The 26,957-nt window shown below is 59.2% G+C and overlaps 3 protein-coding genes across 6 annotated transcripts in view; all 3 read right to left on the bottom strand.

Annotated features, from left to right (window-relative positions):
- NHEJ1 (non-homologous end joining factor 1) overlaps positions 1–12,387 on the bottom strand; it is a gene marked incomplete at its 5' end in the record, with an annotated part of 44,393 nt that extends 32,006 nt beyond the window's left edge. Inside the window, 5 exons of one of the 4 annotated variants that reach the window (XM_080397877.1) lie at positions 6,635–6,693; positions 8,210–8,348; positions 10,408–10,617; positions 11,520–11,705; positions 12,217–12,387. In XM_080397877.1, the coding sequence (XP_080254003.1) occupies positions 6,635–6,693; positions 8,210–8,348; positions 10,408–10,617; positions 11,520–11,705; positions 12,217–12,387 (765 nt within the window). Of the gene's footprint in view, positions 1–6,634; positions 6,694–8,209; positions 8,349–10,407; positions 10,618–11,519; positions 11,706–11,821 lie in introns of all 4 variants that reach the window. The other 3 variants (XM_080397878.1, XM_080397879.1, XM_080397880.1) reach the window with 3 other exon arrangements.
- A 2,137-nt stretch (positions 12,388–14,524) lies between these two features.
- Positions 14,525–19,970, bottom strand: SLC23A3 (solute carrier family 23 member 3). The gene is made up of 12 exons (XM_080397858.1): positions 18,990–19,970; positions 18,568–18,728; positions 17,942–18,036; positions 17,534–17,607; positions 17,043–17,224; positions 16,783–16,906; positions 16,254–16,401; positions 15,921–16,174; positions 15,624–15,729; positions 15,381–15,548; positions 15,083–15,178; positions 14,525–14,890 (listed from the first exon to the last, which is right to left on the bottom strand). The coding sequence occupies exons 1-12, from the start codon at positions 19,095–19,097 to the stop codon at positions 14,538–14,540; spliced, it is 1,869 nt and encodes a 622-aa protein (XP_080253984.1). The 5' UTR covers positions 19,098–19,970; the 3' UTR covers positions 14,525–14,537.
- Positions 19,971–20,117: 147 nt separating this feature from the next.
- CNPPD1 (cyclin Pas1/PHO80 domain containing 1) lies at positions 20,118–26,926 on the bottom strand. The gene is made up of 8 exons (XM_080397876.1): positions 26,656–26,926; positions 26,308–26,410; positions 23,724–23,805; positions 23,007–23,127; positions 22,786–22,914; positions 22,556–22,617; positions 22,155–22,272; positions 20,118–21,630 (listed from the first exon to the last, which is right to left on the bottom strand). Exons 1-8 carry the CDS (start codon positions 26,722–26,724, stop codon positions 20,989–20,991), a joined length of 1,326 nt encoding a protein of 441 aa, XP_080254002.1. The 5' UTR covers positions 26,725–26,926; the 3' UTR covers positions 20,118–20,988.
- Positions 26,927–26,957: the final 31 nt, after the last annotated feature.

Raw genomic sequence — 26,957 nt, 5'->3', positions numbered from 1 at the left:
AGCTGTGGCCAGCAGAGCCGGCAGGGATGGCAATGCCCCAGTCCAGCCCCCATCAGCGGGGGGCAGAGAAGCCACCACATCCCTTGCTGACACAGAGCAGTGCCTTTAGAGCCCCATCAAAGTCCACCTTGTTCTCCTCCCCAAAAGGTCCTTTGCTTTTAGGAGCCACTGCCACATCCTGAGCTGAAGGACCAGGACAGGCAGCTGCAGGGCACAGCAGCGTGGGACAGACTGTGTCCTGCACCTTTCCCCCACCAGCCATCCCTGCATCCCCCCTTTGCCCTCTAACCTAAACACAGCCCCAGCGAGCTCAGCCCAGCGGAGCTGGGACCCCAGATGCCTGCACTCTCCCCACTGCCCACCGCGTGCTCCTCAGGGCTGGGCAGCTGCCTGCGGCCACGGGGCCAATAATGTCCAAATGTGGAGCAGGGCCGGGAGTGGTGGCGGGGGGATTGCTGCTCTGCTTTCCGGAGGGGGAAGGGGCTCTCCCCCTTCAATGCTCCTGTTTGAGCTGAGGCCTGGCACTGGCTCAAACCACTGCTTGCTGACACGAGATCAATCATCCCCTGAGCTGAGCTGCTCCTCGGCAGCACCGCACAGCCGGTGCCCATGCACAGGCTGGGGCCTCTCCCGAAGGAGCAGGGTCTGGCCCCTTCTGCCAGACAGCCCGTGACGCCTCTCTGCCTGCTTGCAGCAGCACCTGGCACAGCATGGCATGGTGTGGTGTGGCATGGCACAACACGGTACAGCATGGCATGGCACAGCTTTACATGGCATGGCACAGCACGATATGATATGGTATGGCACAGCATGACACAGCATGGAGAAGATGAGGAAGACCCTGACTGCAAAGGATGGTTCTCTGATTGTGCCAGACCATGTGCCACTGCAGAGCTAATGGCCATGTGGTGCCTCAGGGAGGATGGCTGTGACGACGCTTGTCCATCCCTCCATCCCCAAACAAGCCAACAGGTGATGCTGGGCTGAAGTGAGGCTGGGATCAAGCAGGCAGATGCCCGTACCGGGCTCAGGTGCCATCTGCTCTCTGCAGTGGCAGTGCCAGAACTGTGGCCAGGCACAGCACAGTCACCAGGGGGTGGGCTGTGAACAACCCTACAGCCCCAGCAGGAGCATCCCTGGAGGACTCCTGAGACAGCAGCCACTGCTGCCGCAGTGCACTCCCATCCCCAGTGGATGCAAGGGCTGGAGCAATCACGGCCAGCCCAGCTGCAGGGGGCTCACGCCTTGCCCACAGTCTGGGCACTATTTTGGGCAGGCTGCTGCCCTGAGGTGCCCATGCCAAGTTTGGTTTTAGCAGCGTGCAGCTCCACTGACTCATTGCTTGTGCAAGTGGCCTGTGGCTACCAGCAGCAGCCCAGAAAGTGTGCTTTGGCCAGGCCCCCCTCACCTGATCATGCCTCAGCAATAAATAAATAACACCACAGCGCTGCCTGCCACGTGCCTCCAGGGCAAACGCTACAGGGGGGGCAGTGCCCATGCAGTGATTGACCCCCCCGCCCAGTGATGAGTGCTTGTTCTCCTTCCCAAAAGCCCCACTGTGGGCACGAAGCACTGGCCCCTGGCCCCTCAGCTGTCAGACACGGCACTCTGCCCCTTGTGCCCGTTGGTGCCAGCACACATGCTCCTGCTGTTGTGCGCACACTCGTGCTCTCACATACATGCTTACACTGAGCACGAGTGACCCTCTGCTCCTCCTGAGTGCAGCAGCACGCAGGTCCTTGTGTACACGTGTGCATGGTGGCGTGTGCCTCACTCTCACCAGCACAGCCGCAGCCCACTGCATTTCTAGCGTGGGACCTAGACCCCAGGGCAGCAATGAGATGGGGCGACCAAGGCTTGCTCAGGAATGAAGCAAGGACTCCACAAGCGGACCCAATCCAGTACAGGACGCAGGCACCCATGCATCTCACTGGACGAGCACAACACAGATGTGGGTGCACACAAGAGCTTGCTCCACTCATCCGAGCATCCCCAAAAGTCAGCCCTGTGCTGCCGAGCCAGCCTGTGTGGGGCCTTGCAACTTTTGCACTGCTCAGCCCTGCTAGCAACAGCGCCACAGCCACTGGCTCCTTCCCCAGCCCCACACTGAGAGACCCCAGCCTGGCTGAGCACCTGCAGCATCTTTTCCCCCAGGCCATGCACCCTGCGTGTGAGCAGCCCATGTCGCGCCCACGCGCCAGCCCCGCTCTGGCCCAGTTGCAGCTGCAAAGCCGCAGCTACCTTGTGCTAATTAAAAACATCCCTCATTGGAAGGAGCCAAAGGGCCGCTTCCTCCCTGCCGCACCAGGCTGGCGCGGGTTTGAGGGATGCCATCCCCACCCTGCAAAACATGCAGCCCACTGCTGCCTTCGCCCTTGGCCGGGCTGCAGCAGAGCCGCTCCCTGGGGCTTATTTTTAGTGCCTGTTAAAAAGGAGAGGCAGAGCGCTGGAGGCAGGCAGCGTGCGGGCAGGTGCCCAGCTGGACCCTGCAATGGCAATGGCCAGTGGCTCTGGCGGGTGCCCTGGCCGCCCTCCACCTGCCCCGCTGGCCCACGTCCCCTCGTGGGAGGGGGACAGGCGCCTGGCCCCTGTCCCAGCCTCGGTGGGGAACAATAAGAGGGACGGTGACCCCCGGGCGCCCTGACGTCAGCCGGCACTGCTGCCGGCACTGCCGCCAGCCCTGGCCCTGGGGCTCCCACTCGCCCTCGGCCGGGGCCGTGCTGGAAGCTGCCTGTTTGTTTATCTTCCTCTCCGGCGTTGCTTGTTTTGATGGCACATCCTCCTCCTCCTCGCCGGGCCCTGGGGTCGAGCCATGAACCCGCCGCGTCCTGTTTGCCGAGGTCCCGCGCTCGGCTTGCAGAGGTGCGCAGCAGCCACCCCCGTGCACACCGGCCGCAACAGATAAAAATACGCAAGGCAGAGCATCCTGAGGCGCAAGGGCTATATTTGCACTGATAGTATCAGCGTGTTTGCCTCTGGCGTACCTGCTCCTGCTCTCCCCGGGCCAGGGGACACGGCGCTGCATGGACCCGCTGTCCCCCTCCCAGAGCCAGACCGTGGGCTCTGGCACAAGCTGTGTCACAAAACACTGACCACAGCCAGGCTGGGGCAAGCCCTTAAAACCCACGGGTAGGCACCCCATGCTGCCTCGTGGGGTCACCTCTGCAACCCAAAGGGACATCTGAGGACAAAATACCCCCGACCTGCTGGGTCCTAGGCTGCTGGAAAGGCTGTCGGGGCAGCCCCAAGGCACTGAGCCCTCTCCAGCTGCCTGCTCCTTCCGCTCACGGTGTGAGCCCCTGGGCTTGCCAATAAAAGCTGCTGGCTTTGCCTCGGCTCACGCACAGCCACCGCTCTCCCTCCAGCTCTGCCCAAGCCCAGGCAGCTGCTCAGCAGTGAACCCTTGCCAAAACCTGTGTGTGTGAAAGCATCGTTTCCTAAATGTATAAATATTCCCAGGGCTTTGCTGGAAAACTCCCCATGATTAGTTAAAACGCTCTGGACAGCCAAATGCACACAAGCCCAGGGAAAGGGCATATTTAAGCCAAGAGGCTGTGCAGCTCTGCCCTAGGGGACTGGCAGGTCCTTTCCTCTCCACGAGGAATGCAGCAAAGGTTTGGGAAGTGAGCAAAGCTGCGGAGCACTTTCCCACATCCCACCAGCCCTGTGTCACACCATCACAATCCCAGGAGGTGCTTACTACTACCAAACATCCACAACCTGAAGCCCCATTTCCCAGAAGGAGAGGCTGGAAGGACCATCAGACCTCTCCTCCTGACCTCCTGCCCACTGACATTCAACCACGCACACCCCAAGACTGAGCCCAGCAACTTGGTTTTCTTCCAGGTGGGCTCCCAGCCCACTTTTTGGAGACAACAAGAGATGGAGGATCAACCGCTGCCCTTGGGAGTGTGCCCCGATCGTTAATCGTCCACAGGAGCAAACCCAAGTGCCTCTGCCCTAGCTCGAAATTGCCTGGCTCTGGCTCCCGGTGCCTGGCTTGTGCTCCGCTGCTCTCCGCAAGATTAAAGAGAGCCCTTCACTAACCAGCATTTTCTCCTTGTAAAGACCCTCACGCACCGTAATCAAAGCGCCTCTCAATTTTCTTCCTGATAAGCTAGTCGGAGCTCTTCCCTTCCAAGTCTCTCAATGCCAGGCTCTCTCCTCAGCCCTCAATTCATTCCTGCGACTCCGTGCTGATTGTCCGGCGTCTTTTTGAAAACTCAGACACAGGAGTCAGTTGCAGCATTCCCAGTTCCCCACAGCATGTCCCGAGGGACCCCAGCCCTTCATGCTGCTCTTTTCTGGAGCTGGCAAAAGGAGTACTAAATTTACCAGGGGCTCTGAAATACCTGCCCAGAGACAACGAGATCATCCAGCCCACCCCTTTGCTACAGGAAGAGAGGGGAGACTGGGGTGAATACCCAGTTTTGGTGGTGGAGAGCTGCAAAGCCGTCTTTGGTGCTCCTCTCGAACACAAGACCTAGGAGGCATCAGGAGGAATGACAGGGCACCACACGCAAACCAAAGGCAGCAGCTGCTCACATGTCACATCTCATTGCTGCAGGATGGTGCATCGGCCAAAAGCATCATCAGTGGGTTTATAAAGCAATGGGATGAATGCAGAGAGGACAGATCCCCCCAGGAAGACTGAATGCACAGCTTCATCCCTCCACCAGCCTCTCCTCCACGGCTGGTGCTCAGACCTGGCTGCCAGGGGGTGCAGAGGGGGAGCATCTCCAAAACCCTCCCATTCCCCATCTGGTGCCCCAGCCACAGGACACTGCTCCTGGATTGTCCTCAGGACACACAGCACCAGCTGCCCTCCCATCTTTTAAGTCTCTGCCAGGTGAGCTCCCCACCAGCTGCTTTTGCAAGGCTTTGCAGGGCTGCGACACTCCCCTCCTGCCCACCCTGCACCACCAAGCACCTTCCCCCATGCCCCACACTCTACCAGCTCTTGGAGGACTCTCAGTTTCAAGCCTGATGTTCATCTTTAGCAGATGTTGTTCAGATGACCCTTGGACAAAGACACACTTCATCATCCCCCAATCCTGGCACATTTGCCTGCATCCTTCCAGCTATAGTACCGAAACATTTGCCAACTGCTTCTGCCATGTCTGCTCCAGTATCAATCATCTTACCACCTCCATCTACTAAGAAGCTTATCCCGTTGCTGGGAGCTCGGGGTTTTCTCCTACTACACTAAATAAAAGCCTTTCCTTCTGTCCTTCACCATGATTTTTCCCTGATGTCTTTAGCTTCTGTTACCCATTTTCTACACGTCATAATTTCTAATTTATATTGATTGCTATCTACTCCCACTCTCCCATTTGTTATAAACTGCTCTTTTATTTCTAATTGCTGCCTTCACTTCACTGCTGAACCAGAACAGGCTCTTGGCCAGCACTGCCCTCTTTCTTGATTGTGGAATTGTGGCTTTTTGTGGCTTCTGAAATTCTTCTGAAAGAGCTCACCATTTTCATTCACATTTTTCTATCTAAATGTTTCCTCTGAGCTGATTTCACTCATAATTTTCCCCCTGCTTTGGGAAATTAGCCCTTTCAAAGCATGAAGGATATAAATTACTGTTCAGGAATGTCCTTTCTTTGCCCAGGGTGAATGTAATCTGGTCATGATCATCGGTCCCTAGGCAACCTCCAAGTTGCAGTCCAGCAGTGAATTCATCTCTATCCATCATAACCGAGGGGAAACGAAAGTTGCCTGTGCTGGATGCAATGCCTCTCATGTAAAAGAGGGATCACTTCTAATTTTTAGAAACTCTGCAGATTGTTTATTGCGAGAGCATCAGCATGTGTCTCATAAAGCAACATCCTCTCAAAGCCTGCGTGACACCACAGACACCCCGGCTGACTCCCTGGTCCCCAGCAGACACCACTGCTCCCCACTCTTGTGCCTTCACAGTGAGCACAGGAACACTCTGAAGCATTCTGAGTCTTTTTGCACTGATGGGCATCAATAATTTCTCATCTTGCCACATTGATTTGAATCATTTTAGTGCTTCTGTGATTATTTCCAGTAACAAAAAAGGATCAGAGGAAAGACCCTCTCCTCCAGCCTGTTTCTTCAAAGCACATGCCTGATTTTAGTGCTGAGTTTGCCAAGGGGAAAGCGGTGGGCAGAGCACAGATAACAGGCTGAAAGGTACTTGTCCCCACAGTGTGCCGTTGCAAGGCCACCCCCAAAAGCAGCAGAGCAACCAAAAGGAGCAGATAGCCTCTCCTCATTCACCCGCTCTCTGCCATCAGCATCAGTGTTTCAGGTCCACAGCAAGTGTGGGAGGCAGGTGAGGATGCCGCAGTGATGGCATATTCCCATGGAGCAGCCAGCCTGGCTCGCACCCCTGGCAACTCCCAGTAGCAAGAGGGTGACAAAACATGGTGCCATGTCCCCATCCAGCCACGCCAGGCATGCCCCCAGCTCTGCTCACCCTGCAGATGAGGTGCAAGGACACGAGGACACAGGAAAGCCCATGGGCATTACCCCTCTCCAGGCAAGTTCAGCCAACCCCATCAGTGTCCCCACACAGCCTGGAAAACCTCACACTGGGGCTCCTGGCGCCAGCTCCCCACCACCCTTTGCCAAAGGAGGGAGGACTTGCACCGCTCCTTACCTCAGCCATGAATTTCTGCTGAAATGTCTTCTCCTGGAAGGGCTCTGTCCGCAGGCGGTCTGCAAGGGAGAGCAGTGATCAGCCCTGGCAGGTCTGGCCAGACCTCCTGCCCCAGCTTCCCCTTTCCCTGCCCAGGGAACAAGGGGGCTGCAGGGGAACAGCTCCAGCACACTCATATCAGAGCCAGTGGGAGAGCCCAGCAGGTGTCTCGAGCTAGGGACACATCACCTGGTCAGCAGAAGGTGCAAGGACCACAGAGAGGTGGGAGAATAAGGCTGAGCCTGCTGGCGCACACAGCAGCTAGGTAGCAGAGCCCAGAGCCCATCCACACTTGTCCCAGAGCCTCCTGCACAGAAGAGCAGGGGACAGTGGCAGGACATGCTCAGCGCCATTCCTAGATCTTACAGCTTAAAAAAGCTACCAGGGTCTGAACACTGCGGGACAGGGGACTGCTTGTCTCCAGCTGCTTTTCTAGAGGGGTGAGCCAGCTTGTGTCCTCCTCTTGCAGGACAGGGCCAAACCCCTGTTATGGCCCATTCTGCTCTGCACTTCATTCAAAATACAAATTTTCCCCCATCGTTGCTAAGAAGTTGTCTGGAGAAGCACCTGCCCAGCTTTGCTTAACAGCACCGGTGCTAAGCTTCCTCCCAGCTTCCTGTCCCACCCAGGCAAGGGACAAGAGAGGCTGCCTGCCCACCAGCATCAGTCCACTGACCCAAACTGGGTTGTCCTGACGGCTCCAAGCCCTGTAGAGTCAACACGCAGCAGGGGAGAGGGGAGCACGCCCGGCTGACACAGGTCTAGTGCAGCTGCAGGGCAGACCCAGGCTCCTGTGGTGGGGTACCTGCTGTGGGACGGGGTCTAGGCAACATCACCTTCCTGGCCATAATACATAAGTTAGGGCTGACCCTCATCAGAGCTCACATCCCAGGGGCGCAATGTTCCTGCAGAAGGGCAAGTATTACTCTGGCAGCAGGACAGAGCATGGCACTAGAAAGGGACAATCAAAAAAACAGTGCCCAGACAACCTCCATGGGTGGAGGACATGCCCCCCCCTCCAAAGTGGCTCCCCCAGGCAGGTCCTGACCGACGTCCTACCTGAGGGGGCTTCTGCCCACCCATCCCCCAGGACGGCAAGGTGGGCTGGGTGCTGGAGAGGGGCCCACACACATGGCTGCACTTCCCACGGCAGGGAAAGCCAGTAGCCCCTGGTTGCTCTCCAAGTGCTTGGTGAGCTACCTTACTTGGGAAGGGAGCCCGACACCGCTCCAGGGCCAGCCCTCACTGGCATCCCTGCTGGCTCCTGAGGAGCAGCCAGGGGCCCCCGGCAAAGCAGAGAGCCCATTGGCGACTCCCCAACTCCTCCAGCTACCGGTCAAGGGCCGTTCCTCCCTCAGCTCTCCCCAGGGGATGCTCCCCAGCCTTCTGGCTACTGCCTTGCTGCCGGCATGGCTGAACATGAAACACAAGCCTGGCTGGGTAGTAGCCAGAGGGAGCAGAGCACATCAGCCCTGCACTAAGGAGGAAGCTCGCTCCCTGCTTGCTCCTTTCTTGGCCCCAGGCACCCCTTCTCACCTCTGCTGAGAGCAGCCCCACTCTCCCTGTAGTCTTCGATCTCAGCATCCTTTTGGAGCAGCAGAGAAGTCAGTTCTTGCACCTGGTACTGCAGCACCAGGCTCATCCGAATTAGGGGCTGCACAAGGTGATGGGACACCTAGGATGGAGGAGAAACGCTCCAGGAAAGGTCCAGGGAGGTGCACAGCTGTCCATAGAGCGGTCAAAGCAGGGCAGCCAGCAAGGCCCTAGCAAAAGCTGCATCCCAGGTCACATAGGGCTCCCCAAGACACCCCATGTCCCACCCAAATCCAGTGGGAAGCAGTCAAAAATGTAAGCTGGGAGAAGGGAAGCTAGGTGCCGTGGGACACATCCCTCCATCCCAGCTCCATCCTTTCACAGCTAGGGACAGGACACAGGGGTAGGCAGTGCTCCACCAGCCATTTGGGTGCAGCAGGAGGCCGAGAGTTCCCCATGTGCCACCCCGGCCCTCCCCACAGCTCTGTGGACCCCACGGTGTATTCCTGCACAGGCAACAGGAACAGGGAACCAAGATGTCAAACCATGGCTTGAGGAACAGGAGAGACTTTCCCAGGGAGGTGAGATCAAAAGCAGAAGGGATGCCAATGCGCAGGACTCATGCAGGCTGCAAGTCCCCATCGCAGCCCACTGGTGCCTGCCCTTAGGTTATGGCTGTACAAGCCCCATGCAGAGCCCTGGGCACGTCCCTTGCCCTGGAGCCTGGCTGGGCCACCCTGGCCCACAAGCACATGAAGCAGCCTCCTTCCCATCACCTCCCACAGCCCCTGGCTCCCACAGCCCCTGGGAGGGTGTTTGGGATCCTCCTGCCCCAGCATGCCCCTTGTATTTGTGGCCAGGCTGAGCCCCAAGGTGAGAGGGCAGCAAACCCAGCATCGCTCGTGAAGCCTTCTTGCTCCTGCGATGAGCCCACAGTGGGCTCCACGCTCTGCTCACCCCCAAGCACGAGCCACAGAGGTGACGGCCATCACCCACCCAAGCCCTCAGAGGGCACCGGCCCCTGCGGAGCAGGGACAGGGCAAGCAGCGATTTGCCAGGCGGGCTCTGTGCCTGCCTGGAGCCCCTGGCCGGCTGCTGAGTAGAGCTTAGCAGGGCAGAGCCGGTTGCCATTCCTGCATCCACACCAGCCACTCGCAGCGCAGCTGCTTCCCACTTGCCCTGCAGACACCCAGCACGTTTCCAAGGAGGAGAGGAGCGGGTACCAGCCGAGAGCTCCGGCCGTGCATCTCCTCAGCTCAGCCGCCATGCTTCTTGCCCAGGGAAGGACAGCAAGCCCCTAAGACGAGCCGAGCCGGGATCCCGAGTTTATGTGCTCCCCAGTTCCACCTTGAGAGCGAGGACAGACACCCCCACGGCAGCGGGGGGGGCGCAGCACTCCTCCCGGTGATGCCCAGGCTCGCGGCGGGGGGAGAGGGGACGTGCCTCGTGGCAGGACCCGGCGGGAGGGGGGTGGCGGGGCTGCAGGGCGCTGCCTGCCGCGGCAGCGGAGCCGCGGGGCTCGCCCGGGGCCGGGGCTGCCGCCGGAGGCTCCCGCCAAGGCGGTTACGGCGGGTGCCGGGCGCCCTCTGGTGCGCGCAGGGCCGCAGGGCCCGGCGGGCGGCGGCGGGGGCGAGGGGCGGCCCGGGGAGCCCTGGGCCCGCAGCGCCCCTCCCGCCTGCCGCGGCTCCGGCCGAGGTGCTGCCCCGGGTGCTCAGCCTGCGACACCGGGCTCCGGGGGCTGCTTCCCGAGGCTCAAAATGTTAGGCAACCCCAGGGTAAGAGCAGCCTCTTAAAAGCCGGGGAGACCCTGCTCTGATACCCTCTGTTGCAACAGATGGGCTGCGGGTGCTTTTGGGGTACCTGCCGCTCTGTGTCCCGCTTCATGGTGCGCGCCTGTGGAGAACAGCATCACTCTGCTATGCGGGGCACTGGTGGGGCATCATCCCAAAGTGGGCATCTCCCTGCTGCCCTGGCAGCAGCACGCGCTGGGCCATCCCTGCCTCACTGGGAGGCACCGAACAAGGTGCCAAATCCTCAATGGGAAGAAACAGGGACACTGAACCTCGGGAGGGACAGCAGGCAGAGCCAGGCATCCTACAGCCACCAGTACAGCCCAACACCACCCAAAAGCCTCCCAGCATTAGGAGACAATACTTAATTTTGGCTGACCCCCATCCCAGATTCTCTGCAGCTTTGCTCACCATCTCCACAGGAGCAGGACAGCAGTGGAAGTCCCAGTAGAAGGGCAGTCCTGAGAGCTCGCTCTTCATGTGCAGGCTGAGGCCACTGGCAGTGCGGTGGCAGGAGAAGGAGGTGGCAGTGTCTGGCTGTCCTGCCAGCAAGGGGCACATCAGGTTGCACAGGCGGTGCAGGAAGGCAGGCACAGGGACCATCAGCCGCTTGTTCAGCTCCTGGCGAAAGACAAGGTTAGGGATACAGCAACACCCCAGGGAGCTTGGCACTGGGAAAAAACGCAGCAGAAACTCCAGCATAGAAGGAGCCAAACTACTTTTGCGTGTCCCAGTGCTGCAAAAGCCGTCCCCGGGCCTTGGCTCCCAGCCTCACAACAGGGCATTCCCCACTGGATCTCCCAGGCCAGCTGAGCTGGGAAGGCTCCCCTGCCCTACCAGCCCAAGAGGGTCTGAGTGGTGGGCAGGGTGCAAAGGTCTCCACTAGCACATCTGCCCCACATGCCACCATGAGTGTCATAGGCTGGCTGAGAGCTGTCACAGCTCAGCTAAAATGCAGAGCTGGGTGATGGCTGCACCACATGTCCACCCGTCCTGCTACCAGCCACCCAGCACAGCCACTCTGTGACAGAGGGGCACGGCACACAGGGGTGGCACGTGGGCGCCTGGGCACATAGGCTAGGGTGAGGGGATGAGGCGTGTCCCCATGTGTTTTGGAGGACATGTTGGCAGGACAACCCATGGGAGCCTGTGCCTGGCTAAGAACATGAACAGGAGTCTCTCCATCACTGGGAAGGCAGCCTTGTTTCAAGCTCCTCAGTACAGTGGTCCTGGAGAAAACAGCTGCCCATCCAGCCTGCAAGTGAAACGAGTGTGCCAGCCTCAGCACGCAGCCCCTGGCTGCCCTGGGCATGCTAAATAGCCTGGCCCGCTCTCCCAGGAGGAGGGTGCTTAGCCATCTGGGGTGACAGTGCTTGGGCAAAGCTGCCCAGGGACTTCCCAGGCCAGGTGTTTGCACTCAAACCTTGTTGGATCAAACAGCCATTGTGTCACCAAGCAGTTTATGCTGGGATGTCAGCTGCTGTGAGGAGAAAAGGAGGTCCCTGGACTTTCCAGACACTCACCTTGGACCTTTGTCCCACAGCCTCAGCGTCTGCACTCTCGTACCAGACGCTGCTGAGGTCGGAGATCAGCAGGATGTAGCCAGTATCCCTGAAGGCCGCTTTGGCAAGAAAAGTGGACTCACCAAAGCAGACAGAAGCCCAGGGCTGTGTCAGGAGGCTTCTCTCCAGCTCCTCTGAGCCTTCCATCTGCAAGAAAGCAATCAGGTCTCTGCCTCACCGCCCACCCAGGAAGACCCTGGTCCCTAGTGTGGTCTCACAGAGAGACTTGGTCCCTGCCAGCCCTTTCATGATGCCAGCCCCACCTCGTAGCACTGAGGTGAGGATGCTCAGCCAGCCCTGGTCACACACATCCCTGCACATGCACGCAGCTCTGCTGGGGTGGGCATTTGGGGGAGCTCTGTGCGGGGCAGTTCCTACCCCAGCTCACAATCAGTACCCCGAATGCACCAGCAGATGCACGGCAACGTAACTGCTGCCTTCCCGGCGTCAGACGGTGCTGGCTGCCATAACAGCAAGACCTCCACGTCCAAATTAACATTTAAGCTGCCCCACTTTTTCGCGGCCGTCCCCGGCAGCCGCTGCGCGTGCCGCTTCCTGCCCTTCCCGGCGCCAGGCTCCCCGCCTCCTGCAAACACCCGGAGACCCACCGTCCCCGGGGTGCCCGAAGGACCGGGGCTCTGCGGAGCCGCGTAGTTACCCGAGGGCAAAAGGAGCAGGTGGGCCGGAGGCTGCGGGGCGAGGGGCTTTGCGGAGCGACCGGTGCGGGGCCGCAGGCGAGCTCCGCACTACGACTCCCGGCATGCTGTGCTCTTCCGCGGCTGCGGGGCCGGGCACGCCGGGATGTGCAGCGCCGCACGGCGCCCGCCATCGGCGGGGGGACAGCGGCAGGCGTCGCCACTTCAGCGCCCGCGGAGCTCCTGCTCCCTTGCCTGCTGGTGAGGATCCCCTGGCGTACCCCTCTCGAGCATCCCCGGGTGTCACAGGAGGTGCCACATCCAAGACACTGTGCAAAGCGATAGGGACTGCAATGCCTGAAGGCTTTGCGTTGTGTTTGCTCCCGTTATGAAACGTCGTGGTGCAAGTACCTCGGGCTGCAGACACAGCACAGCGTGGAGAGGCAGCAGCAGCAGCCCGGGGCCCCCTGCTTATTCCTGCGCACTGCCCCAGCAACCGCAGGGTGCCCGTGCCGGCACGGCCCAGGGCATGCTGTGGGACCTGGCTGCTGCACCCCAGCGAGCCCCACGGAGCGGGGGCTGCAGGTGCCTGTGTGTCTCGTGCCCGGGGACAGGGCTCAAGGCACCACAGAACACGGCTGTGGGCACCGTGCCCCTCCAGCCTCCTCCACAGTGAGGACAGCCGCGTCCTTGCCCTGGGTACTGACAATCCCGCCCCCCACTCGCTGATTGTGATCCCCCACCTGCACCCCATGCACTGAGGACATCCACCCTGCACCCACAAACTACCCTCCGCCCCTGCACTGCCTCTGAGCCCCCCATTTGGACACTATTCACACCCCGACTGACCCCTTCTCCCAGTGTGCAGGCTGCAGCCACTTTTGGGTCAGAGCTGGGAGAGAGAGAGAGTGTGTGTCTGTGTCCGTGTGTGTGTCTGTGTGTCACCCCAGCAAGTGTGCATCCCAAGGGGGTGGCAGGGGCAGCAGCAGCAGGCAGGGGCTTTGAGCTGCAGGACCGAGTGGGTTGCATGGCCAGGTTAGGGTGCAGGAGGGTTTGGGGTGCAGGACACAGCTGGGCTTTGAGCACAGCTGGAGCACAGGGCCAGGTTAGGGTGCAGGGCCCAGGTGGGGTGCTGGCTGGGCTGTGCATTACATGCTGTGCCCAGTGGGTGCAGCTGTGGGGATCACAGGCAGCTGGGGAAAGGGGGCTCCACCCCTGGGGACCTGCACGCACAGTGGCATCATGTCTACCCCATGCTGCAGCCACCTCTGAGTGTTCCTGGGTGTTGTGGGGCTCCTTGCAGCCAGGTGGAATGGGCAACCACAACGTGGAGCTGTGGTCCAGCCTGAGCATGTCACTCCATTGGACCAGCTCCATTGTCTTCCCAGCCCAAATCCATCCTTCCTCCAAGCTTGCACCCAGGGCTAGCTTGCATCACCCAAGGGCTGCAAAGCCCCAGACTTTCCTACCCCCTCCCTGGGCTTTTGCAGGCCAGTTCAGACTGGTGGAGGCAGCGCAGGGCCCTGGCCATGGACTCTGATCTGCTGTCAACACTGGAGCAGTGAGCAGGGCTGGTGCAGGCTCTGCTGCAGCTGGTGTAACCAGCCCACAGTGGGAAACAACCCAGGCACTGAGCTTAATTACAGGGGTCAAAGGCGATGTTTTCTTCCCACTGCTGGTTGGTTTAGCAACAACAGCAATACCTAAGGGACATCTAAGTGGTAAGCACTGCTAGGACTCATCCACTACAGGTGAAAAGGGGTTCACTGCTTTGAAGAACTGAGCTGAGCTGCACCCCCAGCTTGGGGCATCCTGATGCGCCACAGCCAGGGCATTAGTATACACCTGGTGCCATGGACATTAAGGGGCCATGGGCACAGCTGGGACATGGCAGGGAGGAGGTGGACAGGCAGCCCTCCATGAGCACAGTGCCAGGGGGTGAGCAGAGCGTGGGGCAACAGCCCACTGGGGCTGGCCAAAGCACCGGTCCCATCCCCAGCCACGTCCACAGGGTGATGGCGGGTTTTAGGGGTATGGACATCCCCAGCTGCTGTAGCATCAGGTGGCTACAGCCTCCACAGCCCCAGTCCTCAGGGCATCAAGGGAGGGTAGGCTAGCAGCTCCTAGGCAAATCCCAGCTGGAAAGGAAACCCCTAGAAAAGGCAGAGTTGGTTGAAAGTTTTTATAGCTTGCTCCCAAGCAGGGAAATGGGATTTGTGCTGGGAGCGTGGAAGCACAGGTCCCTCCAGTCCATGTGGGCTTCAGAAACAAGGAACAAAGTGGCTTGCAAGCTGCCTTGGGGGCACAGCCCCATTGCCCCATGAGATGTCACCATGCCATGGGGTCAAGCCATGGTGTGCCATGCAGGCATCTCCATCTCACTCAGCCTCCTGGCCAGCTGCGGCTCCCCTGAGCCAGGTTTGGGGAGCAGGTGTGTCCCTTCTCCTGGGGCAGCAGTGCCCACCTCTGTGGCACGGCTGCCCTCCTCTTCTTCCTCCTTCTCCTCCTCTTCCTCACTCCCTAGGCAGAGGAAGCAGCAGGGGAAGGCTTTGCAGGAAGATGGCAGCAGCCTCTTCAGCCCAGCAGGGAGTCCATATGCCTGGCTGGCTTCTCCTCTCTCTCCATTGGAGTGGCAACTGCCTGTCCTGGCTTTCCACAGCACCAGCTCTGAGAGCAGCCCTCGCTCCTCCAGGGTTCCTGCAAGCAGGGCAATGGGCAGTGAGACGCAAGCCCCTTCCTCCAGCTGCACCCTCCCAGCCCACACCAACCCCGGGACTCTCAGCAGAACTGTCTGGAGGCAGAGCTGGCGGTTCGGGGACAGTCCCCTAGCCAGATGCAGCCCTCAGAGCAGGAGCTCATGTAGGCAGAGCACCTAGAGCACCCCCTCACCTGAGACAGTGTTCTCCAGGAAAAATGACAAGAAGCCAGTTAAGAAGACAGGCACCATGAGCAGGGAGAGGAATAGGAGGTCCAGGGGCACCCAGCCTGCAGAGACAGTGCCAGAATCACTCAGGACATCCCAGCCCAGTGGTGGGGAAGAGGCCGGAGCTGCCATGACAGATCCAGGGGTTGGAGAGGGAACTGCCTACTGCTGTGAGCTAACCCAGCCTCCCAGGACATCAGAGATGTGTGGTCACCATACCACTGAGCCCGAGCCTTTGCCTTGCCTGGGGAATGTCCCCACTACCTGTGGCCAGGTGAGCCGGAGCTGCACTGAACCACCGCGGCACCAGCAGCGCCATGAACATGGTGAAACCGACGATGAAGATGTTCCTTCCTGAGTCAATGTCCACATACTGGAAGTAGGAGATGCCCATACCCACGGCCACGGCGTAGGTGACACAAAGCACCCCTCCTGTGAGGGGCAGGAGTCAGGCAGAGCCAGGCAGGCTGTGGGCACCACAGTGTGGGTGAAGGACCCGGTACCCACCATGAACAGCCAGCGGGATGCGGGTGAGAAGCCCTGCCAGCCTCGGGGACATGCCCAGCACCACGCACACCAGCGCACTTACTTGCACTGAGAGGCGAGATCCAGCCTGGCAGAAAGAAGGATGGGAAAGCAAGAGTGGGGAGCATCACCCTCTACTCTGTCCCCCCCATTCTGCCATACAGACCTGCCTTTCCCCGTGCTGGCTCAGTGACAGCCTGGGTACTGCAGGTCCCCCACACCTCCTGTTCCATTGCCTCCTCATCCCCTGCCAACCTTCCTCCCCCACCCTGGGCATACCTGTGTGAGGCCAGTGGCACAGGCGTTGGCGATGCTGGCAGCCGTGCCTCCCGGGGTGCCCAGCAGCCCTGCCAAGAGGCTGCCCAGCCCTTCTGTGCAGAGCCCCCGGTTGCAGGCATAGGGGGGCAGCTGGGGAGCTCGCAGCAGCCTCCCGCACAGCACGTAGCAGCCCACTGAGTTCACGCTGCAGCTGATGGCCATGGCGATGCCCACTGCCAATGCCCGAGGGGTGAGCAGTGGCCACCCCCACTCACCTGCAGCAGAGAGAGAAGGGACAGATGATAGAGGCCCTGGCAGAAGGTGGATGGTTGACCCAGCCCTGCCGTCCCCCACCTGCATAGGGGATGCGGACCCAAGGGGCATGAAAGGTGCTGTTAGCCCAGGACAGCTGTGCCATGTCCAGGTCCAGCGATTCCCAGGGGATGTGGAGGTGGCTGAGGATGGCACAGAGGCTGCCGACACCAGCAAATGGAAGCAGTACCTGCAAGGCAGCAAGGGAACCCTCAGCAGGGGACCCTCCTCCCCACATGCCCTGGCCAGCGCCCCGTCTGCTGTGCCCCAGACCAGACGGGTCTTTGTCCCATCACCTCTTTCAAAAGGCTGTGCCACATCCCCTTTACCCCTGCAGTGAGCATCCCAGGCTCTGGTGCTCCAACACTCTCAAGCACAGGTCCCCTTGCAATCCCTCAGCAGTGCCCATGGAGCCCTGGGAGCTGCACCAGGACTTCTCACCCCTGTCTTTGCTCCCAGCACCCAGCTCTGTTCCATGGCCACGAGGTCCCACCTAACCCCACACCAAAGAGCCAGACTCAGAGAAAAGCCTGGGGTCAGCAGAGGGAGAGGGGCAGACAACCCATGGTACCGAGAATGTGCGAAGGGTGGGGACAGACAGCTCCATGCAGACCCCCCAAGCCTGGGGCCAGGCACAGAAGGGCAGGCGACAGGATCCCACGTGCTGGGAGAAGGTAACAGCAAGGACCATGAACCTGGGAAAGGGAGCACAGGTCACCATACAGCATCACGGCAATAGGGCCCTAAATGCACACTGTGCCCCATTCCTATCCCCATGACACAGGGAAGCCCCAGGGGCTGCACACCGGTGTGGCCCCTGGGGTCACGTACAGCAGTGCTACCCCCCAGTTAGTGGAGCAGAAAAAAGCAGCCTCCTTGTATGCAGACAGCCCAATGATGGAGAGGCTGGGGGCCAGGACCATGGGCCCACAGTGCTGGGCTGCCCACCCGCACACACCGGACACTCCCAGCACCAGCTGAACCAGCCCAGAGACCAGCACGGCTCCAGAGACCTGCAGGAGGAAAGAATGGGACCCATGGGGCAGGATACATGGAGATCAACTGAACACCTTCCCTTGGCCACACTCCCACCACCCCAGTAGCATCACTTGTTCCCTGTGCTGCACTCACGCCCAAGCTCAGGGGAACACATGCACTCACATTCACCACAATCCTCATTGCCTTTGCAATGAAGACGTGTCCCCACATTCATGGCAATCCCCAGGAGGGCTGGAAAAGGGACTAGGTGTGCAGGGATGCAGGTGGCAACAAGGATTCTGGTGGAGCAGGAGGACAGGGACCCCCAGCTCAGGAGCACTCACCTCTTGCAGTGAGGCAGCTCGGCCCCCTGCAACAGTGCAGTGTGGTGTAGGGCACATGCTGACCATGGCTGTGCCTGGAAGGGAATTTTGGAAGGATATGATGCACACAGATGGATGCTGGGCTCCTGGAGCTGAGCCCAAGAGCATGCAGCACAGAGGCTGCTAGCTGGAGAAGGGCCAGTGTGCCAGCATCCCTGTCCCCTTAAGTACTGACCCTGGGGAGGTGACCAGATGTGTTGCAGGCGAGCTCAGGGGCAAGCAGGGTGCTGTGCACTATCACCAGAGGGGCCAGCAGGTGGGATCCCTTACTACCCCCCCATCCCTACTCCATGCACCTCAGCACTGCTGTTCCCCTAGCACTAGCATGGCCCAGGTCCTGTGGGATGCAGTCTCCAGGGCTGCGCTCACCATTCCTGTCCACGGTGGCACCAAGGGACAGGTGGGAACTCAGCACTATGGCAGGGATCAGGTACTCGAACGATGGGATTTGAACCAGTGGCAGCCTGGGGAAGGGACAGCAAAGGCACATTAGGGAGGAAAGGGGACAGGGATGCTCCCAAAGCCCTGGCTGCAGGAGGAGCAAGGCATGGGAAAGGAAGGAGATGAGAACCCCAAAGTGGCCAGATGTCACCCCATGTCCCAAATGTACCCTAGCACATCCCAAGCAGAACCACATGGGATGTGCACAGAGGTCAGGGGCTTTGCCAAAGCACACACCCAGGCCCTGCGTGGGGCGTGGGCAGCACAGGCACCAGCTGGTCTGGAGGAGCTGCATGTGATGCTGTAATAAGGCAGCGAGGAGCTAGAGGGAAAGTACAGCAGTTTTGCTAGAGGAATGCATGAGACAGGAGAAGCAGTAATGGCAGGGAGGGGACAGCTGTGCAGAGATGCAGGGCAAGGGGTTGCCCTCCTGCCCCTTCCCACCTCCAGCAAAGCCTGTCTTCCCACAGCCTAAGAGGGGGCAGAGGCATGCCCTGCCGCAGCATCACCCTCCTCCTGGCAACAGCTGCACCCCTTTCGTCCCCCTCGCTCACCGGCTCCCCAGGGTGGTCTGCAGCACCGTGGAGATGCCACAGGCAAAGAGGCTGCGTGCCAGCAGTTCACCGGTGGCCTGGGTGTGGGATGGCTCCTCAGGCAGGGTGGGCAGCAGGAGGAGGTGGAAGATGCAGAGCAAGGAGGCCTGCACGGCTAGGTGCTGTGCGGGGAAGAGACAGGGTGTTTGCAACTCCCTGTGGCACTCAGAGCTGTAACCCTCCCATGCCTGGCCTCCCTGAGTGGATGCATGCTCACTGATACCCCCCTGGGCAGAGCCCACCACTGCACAGTCCCCTCCCAGCACACCATGGCCAGAGTCCTTTGCCTGACAGGATGCGGCCCCCACCCTGCCACCTGCAAGGATCTCGGCCCTCTCCCCACCACCCCATCTCTGTGGCTGCTTACCATGGTCCCCCCTTACCTGAAGGGCTAAGCAACAGCTCAGCATCCAGGAGCACATCTTCTGCAGGGAACAGGATGCAAGCACAGGGCTCCTGGCACCAGGTGCACCACAGTGGCCCCCATTCATGCTGCTGCCTCCCCACACTTCTCCCAGTTTGTGGCACGGAGTGGGTGGGGCAGGCTCCTACACCCCTCAGGGGTCCTCACAGCCCTCACATGGCTGAACTTCCACCTTCTACAGGAGCTGCCCCAGGGTTAGCCATTAACTTGAGTTGGTGAGTAACCTGCCCTTGTGGCCAGGAATGCAAGTGTCACCCTGGGCTGCCACCACAAGGGCCTGGTGACAGCCACCCATGCCAGGAGACTGGACACTGTTACACTACCAGCTGCCCAGGTTCCACCCATGCCTTTTGTGGTACACAGGGTATTGGGTGTTGGAGCTTGGAGCACCCTCACCAGCAGCATCCTCCAGCTCCAGTGTGCCCTCCTGCCTATGCTTGTTCCTTCCCAGCACGGCATTCCACCGCCCTCCTGGTCCAGCCCTTCCTCACCATCAGGCCCCGAGAAGCCCATTAAAAGCTGCACAGGCTCCCCCCAGGTCCTGCCATTCCCCTCTGTGGGTCTTGTGCCCACACTAGGAGGGTCTCTGATGGGGATCTACCATGTCCCCCATGCTCCTAGGAGGAAAGCACTGAATCCTGCCACTAGACAAAGATGCAAGACTCCAAGGGATCACAGGCAGGGGATGCTTGTTTTTGTCACAGGACAGAGGTGGCTGTGCCAGCAACCACAACAGTGACCCTGCCAAACCCTTGCCACTCGGGGCTCACTCATTAACTGGAAAGACTTTGGAGAGCAAAGAGCGGTGGAGACCATGCATTCCCCACATTCCCAAGGATGGGGAATCTCCTCACTCCCACTGCCCTTGCCTTCCCCAGGCACCAGACCCGATATCCCTCCTGTCACCAGGAAGCCTGGTCCCTCTTGAGCCCTGCAGGACAGGTCTTACAGTGCTCTTGAGCTCACTTGCAGCACCTAGGATCCGCTTTGCACACCAGCTCAGAGAGCAAGCACAGCTGCATTGATGGGGCTCCATGCTGGAGTATGCGTGCTGCCAGCATGGAGCAGCTCAGCAGGACCAGGCAGGTGCACAGCAAGAATTACTTTTATTGGAAGAGATTTGCATCTACAAAAGAGTGAAAAACAGGTGTAAAATCCACAGTAAAAAGAAGGGGCACAATGAGCCGGGCTGGTCAGCAAGACAAGGTACTTTCTCCCCCACCCAAGGAGCAGTCAGGCACGGTTTGCTCACAGCTGCTGACAGCTGGAGTTTGGGATGGGATCACACAGCACCCCAGTTTAAAAACACCCAACACAAGCAGGATAAGGAAGCTCAGCCTTAACCACACTTCACCACCTCCAAGCCCAATGGGGTACCACCTTTCCCGGGGGCACAGCGACGTTAGGGTCCCCTTCTGCTGTGACCCTTGCGCCTCCCAAGAAGTGGCCTGGCCTCCAAGGGGAATTGCTGCCATGGCCAGCCAGCTCAGGCTGCTCGCTCCCTGGCTCCTTCAGCCTCCTCTTCCCCAAGCCAGGCACCCCACCCCGCACTGGGGTCACCGCCCCAGCCCCTCCACACACAGCCCCAACATCCTACATCCCACACACCACCTACCTCTGCCCAGCACCACCAAGGGCCATCCCACTTGCTGTAGGAAGAGGTACAACAACCCTCCTGACCTAGCACCCCAGCCCAAGGGCACCCCATTTCTACCCTCCAGCTAGTAGGTTCCCACCCCAGCACCCCAACAGCAAGTCAACTCTGCCCCAACCTGTCCCAGCAGCCCCCAAAGTGAAGGACAGCCCTGCCCTGGGTGGAGGAGACAAAAATGCTGGTTTGGAACTAACGCAGGGGCCTCCAGCCCCATGCAGCCCCAGGGATCAGGGTCCCAGAAGTGCAAGGAAGTGAGTTGTGTCACACTAGGAGGAAAGGGGCAAGGGGCTGCTGCCCCATGCTTCTAGCTGGGAAAAATGAAGCTCTTGATTCTACTGAGATCCATGGCAGTATGCAAGGAGCACTGCCTCAGCCCCAGGGGGTCCAGCCAGTCCTTTCGGTTGGGGGCTGCATCCCACGTGGGGCCCACACCAGCTGAGCAGGCATGGCAGTGGAGCACCGGAGGAGCTGGAAGCACAGCAAGTCCGAAGGGGCCAGGCTGGCCTGGGGCTGCAGCAGGGGCGGTACGGTTAGATCTCTCACAGGCAGTGGGTACTCTCTGGAAGTGGCCTTGCAGGGGGCTCCTGTGTTGGGGTGGGAGGTGCTTGTCAGGCACCTTCGGGTAGGATAGAGCCGTCATCACACTGCTCCACAGGTAAAGCGCAGTTGCCGTCACACCCCCACAACGAGGCTCCTCGGTTGTCTTGTTCTCTCCCAGGCAATGGGTGCTGCTGGCTAGAGCGATGTCAGGCAGCTCAGGCTGGGGCTGCTCTGGAGCTGGGGCTGGCTGGGCATCCAGCTGGCAGCTGCCCTCCTCGGGGAACAGCGCAGGTCGGGGGCCTGCAGGGCTGACGCTCCTCACGCACACAGACCGGTGCACCACAGTGACAGAGGCAAAGATGGCAGCAAAGCCGGTCAGGTACACCACACCCAGGAGGCAGGCCAGCTGCAGAGAAATCAGCTGTTAGCCCAGACTCCCCAGCAGCACCCCACAGCCAGCTGTGACCCAGAATGGCCACACACTGACCCAGCAGCCATGACGACAAGTGGCACCAGCAGCACCGGGGCTGGATGCCGGGGAGCAGACAGCCACAGTGCTAACAGCAGATGGCACACAGCCTCTTCAAAGCCGGGCCTAAGTACCACAAACCAAAGTGCCCCAGCTTAAAACCGAACGGTTCCTGTTTAAATCCCCAGCCGGCACACAGTTCCCTCCATGCCACCACTGCGACCTTGCACCATGACTTGTGGGTACTGCAGTCCAGCACAGGGCACAGACCAACCCAGCACCAGGCTGCAGTGCCTCAGGCAGCACGGCCGCAAATCAGCATCTTCTGGCTTCTGACAGCTTCCCTTTACAACAGGGAATAAACCAAGCTGCTGCTCCCAGTGGAAAAGAGGGTCCTGCTCCAAATCCATGGCCTGCTGGGTCCCAAGTTCTTGCAAGGAACTGCTGTCCCATACCCTTACCTTCACCACTTGCTGGTAGAACTGTCCCAGCACATGCTGCCACATGGACTGCTCCATGAGGACACACAGATCCGTGTAGGTGAACCAGCCACGCCACATGCCCTGCCTTTCTGCCACACTGCAGGGAAAGAAAAAAAAAAAAAAAAAGAGAAAAAAAAAAGAGGGAATGGTGGATGTGGCATGGACCTTCTCCATCAAAGAAGCTTGAGCCGAGGCAGGCCTGGAGAAGACCCTGCTCAAGGTCTGTAGAAGGGAGCTGCAGAGCCTAGCAAAAGCTCATGGGTACCCTAACCTTTTCTTTTGCTGCAGCAGAGTTAGCTCTGAGCAGGGGCAGCTCTGAGCAGGGGCAGAGCCAAGGCTGCACGGTGGATGAAATGCTCACCCCTTCCCCACACACCTACCGTCCTTCCAGCCAGCTCAGCACTTCAAACAGCTCCCGGGGATCTGTGTAGAGACTCCAATCCTGTGGGGACAGGAGTGAAAGGTCAGCGCAGTCAGGACAGGCCACCCAGCACCCAGACACATCCTTCCCTGTTCCTTCATGGGGGAAAAAACAGAAATCCAGACTCCCCTCAAGGCCTCCTTTCCCCCACCCTGTGAAACAGTTTGCCGTGGTGACAGTGCCACTTACAATGGCGCTTAGGAAGTTCATCTCCAGTGTGTTCATGGTCTGGACATCCACCTTCCCTGCTGCTCCCCACTCGTCGTTGAATACCTCCTCCTCCTCACCCTCATCATACAGGTACTTACTAGCCACCATCTAAAAGCAGCACAAAAGACAGGATCTCAGTCCCCCCTGCACTTCTCCAGGCCTCCCTCCAACCCAGTTACCCCATAGACCACACCACTCACCATGGAGATCAGAAAGAGGTCTGAAGATGAGATCTGCTGGAGGTATTCTGGGTTCCGGTGCCGGAGTCTCTCAATGTAAACCAGCGCCAGCATCATGGAACAGGGTGAGATGCAAGCTTCCCTGTGAGACAGGGCAAGAACCAACCCAAAGGTTATCTGCATGCTAGAAACATCCCAGCCACCGCGGCACAACTCAGCTGCTCCGTCCCCAGGTAGGCAGTGGGGAGGTTTAGTAAATAGACAGCTAGATATATCCCAGCCTTGCCAGCTCTATGCCAGCTGTCCTGAGCTGCAGCCAGAGAAAGTGCAGGGGATGCAGGGTGGAGAGCAGAAAACCCTGGCTCCTGTTCCCAGGCGCAGCCAGCTCCAAACTGAGCAGCCCTGCCTGCAGCCAGACACACTGCAAAGGCTCAGCTGCCAAGACCAGACCCAGGGTTCAGACACGGCTACCCAGTGAGCTGCAGAACCATCCAGTACAGACTCCCAGTAACAAGAGCACTCCTGCATCCCAGACAGCAGGACCAACTCGAAGTGGGCCTTGCTGTTTCAGGAAGCCACTGTGCCTGCTGTCCTTGCCACCTGCCCCCAGCTCCTCTTTGACGCTAATCAGGCCTAAGCACAAAGCAAGTGCTGGCCAGGGAACAGAAGTGAGTCATAGGTGAGACCAGAGCACCCAGTTCTGACACGAGACATGAAGGAGCAGGTTTTGCTTCTTACCGAGATACACGGGACACGTATTTCTTCTGGAGTCTGCGGATAGGGCTGGGAGCCACTTTCTGCAGCAACTCCACAGCAATATCTAGGACACGAAAGCAGCAAAAAGGGTTTAGCCTCTCATGACACAGTCCACCCCCACCCTTCCCCTTCTTTCCACAAGACCACTGAGTCTTGGTGTTTGCTCAGCCCCTCAAGTTTAATTTAAACTGTAAAGGTGGGACAGGCCTTATCAGAAGTCAGGGATGAGGAAGGAACAAACAAATAGGCAGGACAGACAGACCAAAGCAGGAATAGGATGCAAATGTCCAAGGCTCAGTGGCAGTACCAGATCCAGATTAGCAGGTTTGCGTCATGGGGAATTATGTGGTCAGCTGCAGGAAGGCTAACACCCTCCCCTCACCCTGCAGGACCTCAGGCAGCCCTTTCAGAGCCTTTCTAGGACCTGATGTCAACACTACGTCTTCCCAGTTCTTTGCTCCCCTCCAACCAGCATCCTCCTCCTCTAGGGCTCATCAGCACGGATTCAGTCTCTCCCACAACACAGTCCTGCTGCTCCCAAGATGATGATGATGGACAATGTATTAATGTGAGCGTGAGTCCACAGGCACTAACAGAGTATGGAAAAAGCAATACAGTATAACTGCAGCTCATCTCAGCCCATTTCCCCCATGCTCACAGATGTGCCTCAGCATTCAAGCACTGAAAAGGCCAGAGACTGATGGATGCTGGCAGATGGCTTCAGCAGCTCCCGTCTCGCTTCTCAATGCAATAGGACCAGCTGGGAGCATCCCAAACAGCACTACAATCTGGTGCTTGGCAAGTGTTTTTGACAGGCAACTGGCTCCACTTTGCAGCCGAGCCCTTGGCTGACAGAAAGCAGATCTCATCCCTGCAGTCTTGTGTTTCCAGTGCCCAGGGAAAGAATCACCACACAACCTCTTCTCTCCACATGCCTTCTTTCCACAACTCTCCAGCAACTAAGGGAACAACTGCAGTCCCAAATGAATTATTTGCCCAACAACAGCCACCAAGGTCAGAAACATGCTCCTCTAACGACCTCCCCAGGTTGTTCTAGCCACATCACTGCTAGGATCCACAGACAGGCAGACACAGCTCTAGCCACCCGCTGGCACTTCCCAGCCTCCCACACTGCTCCTGCCCTCTTTCCCCGCTGTGGGGCCACCTTTGTGCCACCACAGAGGCAGAAGCAATTTGAGTGATGGGAAGTACACAAGGGCCCCTAGCCTCTGTCCTGATGTGAAACCTAATTCTTCAGCCCACAAATCCAACCCATGACAGCATGCCCTGCCCTAGAGGGCCCAAAGCAGCTGACCATCATCCCCATCTCACAGCCACAGCATGCTGAGGGTGGTTATGGTTCTTCCTTTCCAGAAGGAACAAATTTACTTTTCAACCTCTTTCCTCAGCCAGCCCCATACTGCCTCCTGCAACAACCCCCAATGCCAAAGACCTTTTCCAGCTCCTCCTGCTACTCTAGACTCTTCCCACAATTCCCCACCATCTCCTTTGAAGAGCAGTGGCATAAACTCACCATGTAGCAATGGCACAGCTGTACCAAGACAGATGCCATAGTCTGAGGTCCTGTTTTTTTGACAGCAGCTGATAACAGCCAGCTAAAGAAGGCTGTAAGAGTCCATAATCCTGCAGGCATATTGTCTGTGTGTCACTCCTGCCCCCAGCTGCTGGAGCAGAGACATTTCCTGGGTGCAAGGAAGTCTTTATAGTTAATAGCCCTCAACAGAGTCCTCTTCCGTGAATGTGCCCTTTGAACTTTCAACACTGGTAGTGTCCTGCGGAACAGCCCCATCCCGCATCCAGGCACAATGCCAACCCTAAAGATGAGCCACATGCTTCCCTCACACTGCCTGTGTCAGAACTCGTGACTACTAGCAGTGCCCTGGCAGCTGGCTGCCCTGCCCAGCCTTGCTCCATCATCACATGCCCAGCATCCCCCTTCTCGCAGAGGTAAAGTCACACACAGCCTCTTGACAACTTCAGACCATTTCCCCAGCACACAGCTAAGGGAAATGCTAACATGACCGCACTGTGAAGGCCCTCCAGCAAACCACTGCTTGCCTTCAATCACTCCCTTCCACCCTTCACCTGCACCAGCTTCTCAGCCTAAACGTGGCTGCATCCTTCTGCTCCCCCAAACACCCCTGATGTGATCCAGACAGACACACAGCAGGAACTCGTTCCCTTGGTGCTCAGTTAGAAGGTAAAGGAACTCCCCAGTACTTTGCAGAGCACAAGAAATTGTTCAGGACACCTCTCGTATGGGACAGGGACGCAGCCTTCACTCTCAAGGAATTTGCAAGCCATCTAAAGGACTCTGCACACCAATGAGGTGTCAAAAATGCAGCAGTGAGTCAGACAGGGTAACAAAACATAGAGCAGGAGCTATGAGGCTCTGGCATCCTGCCTGCTGTGCGGCGCAAGGAAGGCTGGGCAGGAGTGGGATTTGGCACTGGCAATGGAGCGGGCAACTTGTTGGTCTCAGCCCTTGGGCTACTTCCAACCCCCTTGACTCAGCATTCCCATCTGGGCACGTTCAGCAACCCACCTGCCACGGGGCTAGAGAGATTATCCAGGCTGCAGTCTTTCTCCCAGCCATAATAGAGCCGCTTCCGCACTCTCTCGCTCAGCTGCTGGTGCCTGGGCAAGAACTGCAGGCAGACAGTGGGAACGTGAGAAACGCCCTAAGCGCTCCCCATACCGCACTCTCCACCCCAGCGCGGCTTAGGGGTAACACCGGGCCCGGCAGAGGCCCCAGGAACTCCGCCAGGGGCGAGCGGTCACACGGGGCTCTTCCGGGCCAGGGGTCGAGGAGGAAACGGCCCAGGGGCCTGCGGAGGTGCAGAGCTGGGGACAGGCTGGGCCGGGGACACCAGGCACTACCAGGGGGACTCACCGTGAACTCCTGGAATCCGCTGAGGGAGAAGGTGCCCTCCTCGTCCAGCAGCAGCCCGTCCAGCTCCATCCCGCCCGCCCCCGGGGCGGGGCTGCCGGGTTCCCCCTGGGGCAGCCGGATCCTCTCCGGGGCTACCAGGCCCTCTCCGGCGCCCGACGGGTACCGGAGCCTCTCGGAGGGCGCAAGGCCGGTCCCCTCCGGGGCCAAGGCCGGGCCCGGTGACCAGAGCGGAGGCCGCGAAGCCGCTGCCAGGCCAAGCGCTGCCGCCCGCCTTCCTCTTCCGGTGCAGGGGGCGTGGCCCG

Source organism: Falco punctatus (genome assembly GCF_963210335.1).
Source record: "Falco punctatus genome assembly, chromosome: 8".
Classification (NCBI taxonomy): Eukaryota; Metazoa; Chordata; class Aves; order Falconiformes; family Falconidae; genus Falco; species Falco punctatus.
Note: the sequence above shows the minus strand (reverse complement) of the source record. Positions and strands in the feature narration are given on the sequence as shown.

What these genes read in the sequence shown, in the direction of transcription:
- SLC23A3 (XM_080397858.1), bottom strand. Translation starts at nt 19,097, where the DNA reads ATGAATGGGGGCCACTGTGGTGCACCTGGTGCCAGGAGCCCTGTGCTT. An exon ending in CCACCCTTCGCACATTCTCG is followed by an intron (nt 16,402 to 16,782) that starts GTACCATGGGTT and finishes GCTGCCTTGCAG; the next exon opens with GTACTGCTTCCATTTGCTGG. An exon ending in GGTCCGCATCCCCTATGCAG is followed by an intron (nt 16,175 to 16,253) that starts GTGGGGGACGGC and finishes TCTCTGCTGCAG; the next exon opens with GTGAGTGGGGGTGGCCACTG.
- CNPPD1 (XM_080397876.1), bottom strand. Translation starts at nt 26,724, where the DNA reads ATGGAGCTGGACGGGCTGCTGCTGGACGAGGAGGGCACCTTCTCCCTC. An exon ending in TCTCTCTAGCCCCGTGGCAG is followed by an intron (nt 23,806 to 26,307) that starts GTGGGTTGCTGA and finishes TTCGTGTCCTAG; the next exon opens with ATATTGCTGTGGAGTTGCTG. An exon ending in TCTACCAGCAAGTGGTGAAG is followed by an intron (nt 21,631 to 22,154) that starts GTAAGGGTATGG and finishes ATTTCTCTGCAG; the next exon opens with CTGGCCTGCCTCCTGGGTGT.